General features: G+C 43.4%; 1 protein-coding gene and 1 long non-coding RNA gene across 7 annotated transcripts in view; both read right to left on the bottom strand.

Annotated features, from left to right (window-relative positions):
• Positions 1–3556, bottom strand: part of vps8 (VPS8 subunit of CORVET complex) — a 69497-nt gene extending 65941 nt beyond the window's left edge. For 5 of the 6 annotated variants that reach the window (XM_035534843.2, XM_081701011.1, XM_081701012.1 and 2 more), the window contains exons 1-9: positions 3373–3556; positions 2874–2942; positions 2484–2665; positions 2066–2162; positions 1757–1789; positions 1567–1621; positions 552–676; positions 202–288; positions 1–51 (exon numbers count right to left, since the gene is read on the bottom strand). The exon at positions 1–51 is cut by the window's left edge and continues 17 nt beyond it. In XM_035534843.2, coding sequence (XP_035390736.1) covers positions 1–51; positions 202–288; positions 552–676; positions 1567–1621; positions 1757–1789; positions 2066–2162; positions 2484–2665; positions 2874–2942; positions 3373–3447 — 774 coding nt within the window. In that variant the 5' untranslated portion in view covers positions 3448–3556. The remainder of the gene's footprint in view (positions 52–201; positions 289–551; positions 677–1566; positions 1622–1756; positions 1790–2065; positions 2163–2483; positions 2666–2873; positions 2943–3372) is intronic. The other variant, XM_035534845.2, reaches the window with a different exon arrangement.
• Positions 3557–4216: 660 nt separating this feature from the next.
• LOC145652032 (uncharacterized) overlaps positions 4217–7500 on the bottom strand; it is an 18174-nt gene continuing 14890 nt past the window's right edge. The window contains exon 3 of the long non-coding RNA XR_014118200.1: positions 4217–6681. This is a non-coding gene — a long non-coding RNA (uncharacterized LOC145652032). The remainder of the gene's footprint in view (positions 6682–7500) is intronic.

Raw genomic sequence — 7500 nt, 5'->3', positions numbered from 1 at the left:
GACTGAGCCGCCACTGTCATTACATACGGCCAGCGTTGGCAGATCTGTGAACTGACGGACAGAGTGGACAGCAGAGCGTGTCAAAAACCTTCGTACTGCCTCCAGCTATTTTCAGAATGCAGGAGGGACAAACAAACAAACAAAAAAAACCAAACAAAACAACCAAAAAAACCCAAAAAAACGGCCAGTCGGACATTCTACCTCGACGTGCAAAATGGCCGTCCCGGGAGGATGTGCGTCTGTGATGGTGCGTAACAGCTTGCCATTGGCCAGATCCCACATGGTGATCTGACGGGAAAGAACCAACGAGAGGAGGCAGACAGGGTGATCTCGAGATTATCGACACTGACTGGCACAGAGAATTCTCTCTCACACATTTTTGACAGTAGAAATGTACTGATAAGGAGATTAAAGTCCAACTGATCAACTCAAAGTCGTCAAGACCCCCTAAACATCACCTTTCTACAGAGAAGAAATATTGAGTTTGATGTTTATGCATATGTAAGTTCAACTCACGCAAATAGTGTATTTGTGTATGTGTTTTCACCAACCTGTCCCTTAGCAAAGCCACACAGCAGTCTTGTACAGTCGCGGTTAATACTGAGAGCCGACACCGCGCCATACTCCGCTCCCGTCGCCGTGGTACCCAAACACAGTCTCAGCGCCTGGTTCTGGTCTGAAAGGACCACATTACCCATAAATGACTTGGAGTAAAGATTTCTGGGATTGTTGAGTCAAAGCATCACAGGGAATTGTGTGAGTGTTGCCCCCAGGCTTGCAGGAGAAAGGTGTGCGTGAGAAGGGTGATTCATTCTCTCGCTCTCTCACGCTCTCATTACCACCACAGACAGCCAGGAAAGAACCAATATCACAAAGTTGGGGGAAAAAAAAGTTAATAAGATGAAACAGATTAAAAAAGAAAAAAAAAAACAAAACACAAGTGTGTGGAGCATCAAGACCACCTGCTAAACGCAAGGGACGTCAAACATGCCATAACATGCTCGACCATAAAGTCCTGCACGAGCACACTGCACTCTAGCAACAAGCACACAAGCTCAGCAGGCCACAGACAGTGGGAGACAATGACATGCTTATTAGCACAGGCAGCCTGGCCAGCATGCCACTGATCTACAGTCAGTCCCAAGACGATAGAGAGGGTACGGCCAACGCCGTGGTACTCTTTACGTTACTGCAGTGGCTTCACTTTACCTTTTCCTGATCATTCCACCCAAGGCAAGCCGAGGCAGAAAGACCACAACAGTCGATTAAAAAAAAATTTAAAAATCAGCAGAACTTGAAATAATTATGCTCTTTTCTACTTGTATATTAAAAGCATTTATGTGCAGATTAACTCTTAAGTAATATAATGCTTATTATTGAAGATGTGCACAATCTTTGCATTGTTTAAAAGAGAAGCCAACAAATAAAAGATCACTGACCATCAATTTGCCTCATTTGTTTACTGCTTGGTGACTGGTTTATGAAAACATCTTTGTGATTGGTTTAAGAAGCTACACAAATAAAGTGTATTCTTATTATATATATTGATATAGTTACTGTACTTACCAAAAACCAGGGCCAAGCCATGTGATGTCCCCACAGCGATAACACCGGACACCGTCTGAAAACGCAAATAGGACACACACACACATAGATACAGAGCAATGCAGGATATCTACACAAACACAATGCAATGTAAGAAATGGAGGAAACACAAGCAAAACATCAGAAATTAACACAGAAGACAAGTGCTCACGATTGCTGTGGGCAACCCTGCGTCGACTTTCTCCTAGAAAGACAAGAGAGATTAAAACATCAAGTCGCTGACAAACAGACAGACATCCATCTTATGACGCATATCAGTTTAGAATATAGCATGATAACTACTGTATCGTACACTATTCTATACCATGCATGATTTTCATGTACACAGCAGGTCATGGTATTGTGCAGGTGTCTGGAACATTCTAGAACAATGAGGCCATTGGTGGGATGTGTTAGTAGAGTATGTGAGAGACACGGGAGTCTGCAGGTGGTATGGTTTGAGAAGCAGAACGATGCTTACAGCGGCAGAGACGATCTGGGCTGAGACACCTTTCAGTGTGCTGTGTCTCAAAACGGAGCCATGGACAGTAGCATTAGTCTCTATGGCTTTCCTCCTCCTGTAGAACACACACACACACACACACACACACACACACACAAATCGGTATTAGGACCCTGTCAGTCTACGCTGTCCAGGGCATCATGTAAATGTAATAAAACAACAAAACTGCATTTAAAAACAAACTACACACAATATGGCAAGAGAAAAGTCAACATCTTGTGTGTCTGTGTGTGAGTGTGTATGTGAATGTGTATCTGTGCATGCGTATGTGAATGTGTGTCTATGTGCATACCTTTGTGTGTGTGTGTGTGTGTGTGTGCTTGCATGCATTTACGTGCGCATGTGTGTGGGGGCGCACACGTTTCTGTGCACGTACGTATGAGTGCACGCGCGTTCATGTTCGTGCGTGCATGCGTTTGCTTTGCACCTCTTCAGGTGGGCGCGGTCTCCACTGTCGGAGCTGGCAAGAGAGGAAGTCTCACAGGAATGCGCGTCAATGTTCTCCGTGTTCAGCAGACATGTGTCCTCCAGGACAAAGGGCTCATCCTCCTCCTCGGGCTAAACACAGCAGAGTCACAGCAAGGTTGGAGGCTTTGGAGTGAACACAGACAAAACTGTAATGGGGGCTTTGGTATGCATCAACACCACTGAGCCAATACACAGTTCGCCATTCAACAGTTGCATTCATGATTTCAGTGATTACACCGGAGGTGAATCTCATCAATCATATGTCAGTATCCCTACACAGAGAAGTGGATGCCCTCACCTCGTTCAGAATACTTTCTAGAGTTGGTGGTGTGTCAACTTGAGGAATGTCAAATTCTTTATCGTCAATCTGCAAAATGGGGTGGGGGGGTGAATCCTTCATTTTCATTATCATCTTCAACATCTACAAGCACCTGTTGTTCTGAAGCTATAAACATATGCGTAACTACAGGCTGCTTTGGCAGTTACAATGGTGCTACTGAAAGCCTCTTGTTGAGACGCAGCTAGCTAGCTAGCACTTTAACCCAGTTAGGACCACAACAACAACAACAGAATTTAGCAGGACAGTTTGAAGCAAAGTAGGATAGCTAACCAGCTAGTGTCTAAGCAGCTGTCTTAAAAACTGAGTCCACAACATCAGGACAGACGCTAGTGTACTACTAAGAACAACGAAAGACTACGAGTGAAAAATGTCTGCTCAATACCTCACTAATAAAGCTGAGCTAAGCGTTAGCTGTGGATCAGCTGTGACAGAAAACGAGCACGTAGCAGACACATACCGCCTCTATTTCCGTCAGATTGAGCTGCGAGGACGCAGAGACGAGACTGCGAGTGTCTGGAGACTCGGACATCATAAAAACATACACAAGCGCTCACGCATATAGCTGGTAAAACCGAATAAACAACTCGGCACTAAGTGAACTGTAAATAGCGGAGGGTAGCGACATCCTTGTTTCTCTCGGAAGTAGCGTCGAGTTTCTTCTGACCTCAGAATATCACTTCCGTTACGGGTCTTAAAATTAAAATTAATAATCTATAGAAAAATTACTATAGAAGAACTGTTAATAGACGAAATGTTTCCAAAATAGAAATAAATTATACTTTTTATAGAAAGGATAATTGCATTTCGGATTTTTATTTTACGCCTCATACTTTAAGTAGATTGATATTGCAGCAATGCAAAACCCGTCTGGAAGTAAACCTCCCCCATGTTATATTATGTTCTTGTGGTAATCCCTAACATTCCTTGCTATCTGGTTATAATAATATACCTTCTATCAAACTTCATTTACTATTTAAATAACGTACTGTATATTTGTAGTTTTGCTGCCACCGTGCGTTCAATATTGAACTTTAGAAATATCAGCTATTTAACTCATAAATCCACTGTACCTGCCGAAAACTGGACCTATAATTAACATAAAACAACCACATTAATGACACTGAAATCCTTATACAGTCAAAGTAACCCAGTTCAGGGTCTTGCAGGGGACCAGGGCCTGTCCCAGCGGCACAGGGCACAGGGTGGTTTAGAATGTGTATGGATGAATGAACATTGGTACATTGGTACAATGTACATTAGTAGTGCGCGGTAAGTCAAGAGTAACATTCCTATGTTCAAGGTTTGCGAAGTAATGCAGAGCTTTTATTAACACACTATACCACACAAATGCCCTTCCCATCAGTATTGTGTTGACAAGGAGAAAAGTTTACCTGTTGATAATGTAAAGTCTAGCCCTCACTATGAAAAGTACCAGAACTGCATTAGCTCCAACTGTGCAAGAGTTAATCCAGTACTTTAACATCTTATTCAGTGGTGTGGTTATAATACGTTATCAAATCTATGCTACCTGTTAGACTACTGAGAGTCCATTTTCACACTCCATTAAAAATAATTGTTATATTGTTAATTATATTTTAATTATTGTTAAAAAAAAGGACGTCAGCATTTTGATCTGTAGCATTAGCTTAGAGTAGGCTTACATCACACCCATTTATTAAAATAACTTTTCACATTGTATTTCCCTGAAATCTATGGGTATGAATACTGTCTTTCAGTGTATTCATACCCACAGCTTTTAGTTCACTTTATGCCCCAATTCAAAAGAAATCTGTTAATTTATATTAACTGAAATCATCTTACAGAATATGTCAACAAACAGTTTTCAAGAAACATTTGCTATGCAGGACAGAAACCATCATGACTAATGAGAAAAACTGCAGTCGGTAAGGTCTTTCAGATCAACATGAACTCTTGATTAGCATCTACAAACCCTAAAAAATTAATTTGTTCATTAAAGGCTCTCTAAATGAACATGGCAAGTCTCTCGAGCAAGGTGAGCCACAATTAACTGATCACCAAGTGAGCATCATAGCTGAGCCTTTGTAATGCAGTCATACCGACGCACGACATGGCCGCCACCGAAGACTCCTGCAAGTGCCCCCTATTAATGAGTTGCCCTTGTTGCCCGTGTCATCAGCAGATCTGTGGCAGAGAATCGGGAGCCAAAATGTCTGCCCTTGTCATCGGTGGTGCACAAGAAAAGAGCATTTGTGCCATGTGGTGAACTGCTGCAACACCGCCGGCTGCCATTTTACGTGGCGCTTTTGTGCGAGGCGGTGGGTGTATGAGAAACAGTGCAGCGGATGTTGTGCCAGTAACTGACAAGACACTGGAGCTGCTATGTTACCTTGATTCCATTAAGTGTTTCTGCAGTTTGTGGGGGGACTCCAATAGAATATAAAGTACCTCTCAGTATGTTCAGGACTAAATGATCTTTTGTATTATTCATAGTCAACAGGCCTGATCACACCTGCTGCGTATTCATCGTGGTAATGCGTTCCCTCTTTTTGTCCCACTATTGGAGACAAGGACAGTATGCCATTCAGTGCCAGAAGTAACCAGGACGGGGGATAGACTTCATTAGATGGATATGCTTCTGGTAGCAGATGGATGGTTCAGAAACAGCTCCCAGTTTGGCTGAAAGCAGACTCGGGAGGAGGCCAAAGAGAGCGTGGCATTTCCAGCTCAGGATGGGAAGCTGGCCTTTGACACTGATCTAAGACCAGCCTCCCCTGCCAGAACCCTGACCTTCATGCTTTATAAGAGTGTCCAGATTCACCTCAGAACAGAACACTGGTAGCGTGTTTCTAAAAAGGGTTCATTCCCTGCCCCACTTCATGTAGAGTGTTGAAAATGTTGGTAGAGAGAGGATGATGCCACTTTAAGATGATCTGTGGTCAGATGTGTAGTTTTTCTTATAATGTCTAGTGTCAGAGTTGGGGCCAGAGATGCTGATCTCTGATAAGCCTAAGACACAGTTGGTACCTGGAGCCAGCTGCCAGCCTCCAGCTGCCATTTATTCCAAAGGCAACCAAAGGGAGAAACGTATAGAGCAGTTAGCATTGCAGACAACTACATTTGATATGGAATTCATGCAATTGCAGTGGGACACTGGATGCAACCACCATGGACAGGAGCATTCTGAGTGAGTTGACAGCAGTTGGCTCAAGACCGCCTGGCTCATCATAAAGGAATGCCCTGCACGGAAATAACCTGGGACTTCATATACAGGGACAGCACTAAATGTATCAAGCGAGCTCTTAGGCCTGCTAGGCAGAAGCCTTTGATGGGTCCTCCTGATTCCCCCGGTGCAGAACTTCCTAGGCTTTTTCCTTGTGGGTGCGCATTTTGGCGTGAGCGCCACCTCTAGAAAGCGATCAGCCCGTGATGTCTGAGGGAGATCCATCACGGGCTCAGGCCCCACAGCCACCTGAAGCTCCTGGGTGGGGGCTGGGATGGAGCTGTATAAGGTCATGGAGGTGGCTGGGGGGACCGTGACCCCCACCTGGCCAGAGTGGATGGGCTCTTGGATGCACCGGCTGCAGCACCAGTTGAAGACCACGGCCAGCATGAGTGTGAGGGTCACTGCGCAGAAGACGAAGATGACCAGGAAGCTACCAATGCTCCATGTGTTGTGGAAGCCTTCGTCTGACAGCTTGGAGACTAAACGCTCATAGCGGTGGGGCAGGTCCCTGGGGATGGAGGCTGCTAACCTCATGTTTGCCTGCTTCTTCTCCTCCTGCGCCTGTAGGAATGTCACACTTTTTAAAAATGTTTTACTGATAAGGTTTTTTAGAGGACAATAATGGACATTGCATTGGTCTGTGGGTTAACCTAAAAAAATTCTGCATGTCATTTTGAAGAACACCAAGAATGAGCTACTTAGAATACCATTCATGGCTAAGACATAACTAATTTTATACGTAGAATGAGATTAGGGAGATGGCTACTAAGATACATTCTCGGTGTTCCTCTAATTCGCAATAAATGTACTGTAGAAACATCATTTTAAATAATAATAAATTTGGTTTTAAATGTAAACACTTGTTTGGTAGCCCTTCTATTATTGTAAGAGAGAGAGAGAGAGAGAGAGAGAGAGAGAGAGAGAGAGAGAGAGCGTGCGTGCTTATGTTTAGTTATATAGGGTTTGATTTACATAGGCATGTCAATATTGTGGCCATAGGAAAGCAATGTAACCCAATTCCTCAAATAAAAGCAAAATGACCTCGTGTATGACTCAGACCCATATAGCTCATAGATCAGTTTCCTTAGCCTATAAACTAACTGGGTACACAACCTGATTGATCTGACGTGCGTGTTCTGTTCTCCTGAAGGAATACACACTTTATTATTGTGTACTATTTTACTAACTTTGCCTATAGTATAGCAGTGAAGTACTGGATATAATGTATAGGTATATTACGAGACTTCATATCGATGTGTTTATGAGAATCTTCTTAAAGAATTATACAGAATGGGTCTACTGATATATTATTTGTCCATCGTGCTGGTTTATAGGCCTGTAGGCTTGCGTCTGAAGTTAATATCAATCTAAGTCACCGAT

This window comes from Electrophorus electricus, chromosome 18 (assembly GCF_041902795.1).
Source record: "Electrophorus electricus isolate QZ-2024a chromosome 18, ASM4190279v1, whole genome shotgun sequence".
Classification (NCBI taxonomy): Eukaryota; Metazoa; Chordata; class Actinopteri; order Gymnotiformes; family Gymnotidae; genus Electrophorus; species Electrophorus electricus.
This window is presented reverse-complemented; position numbering and strand designations above follow the sequence as displayed.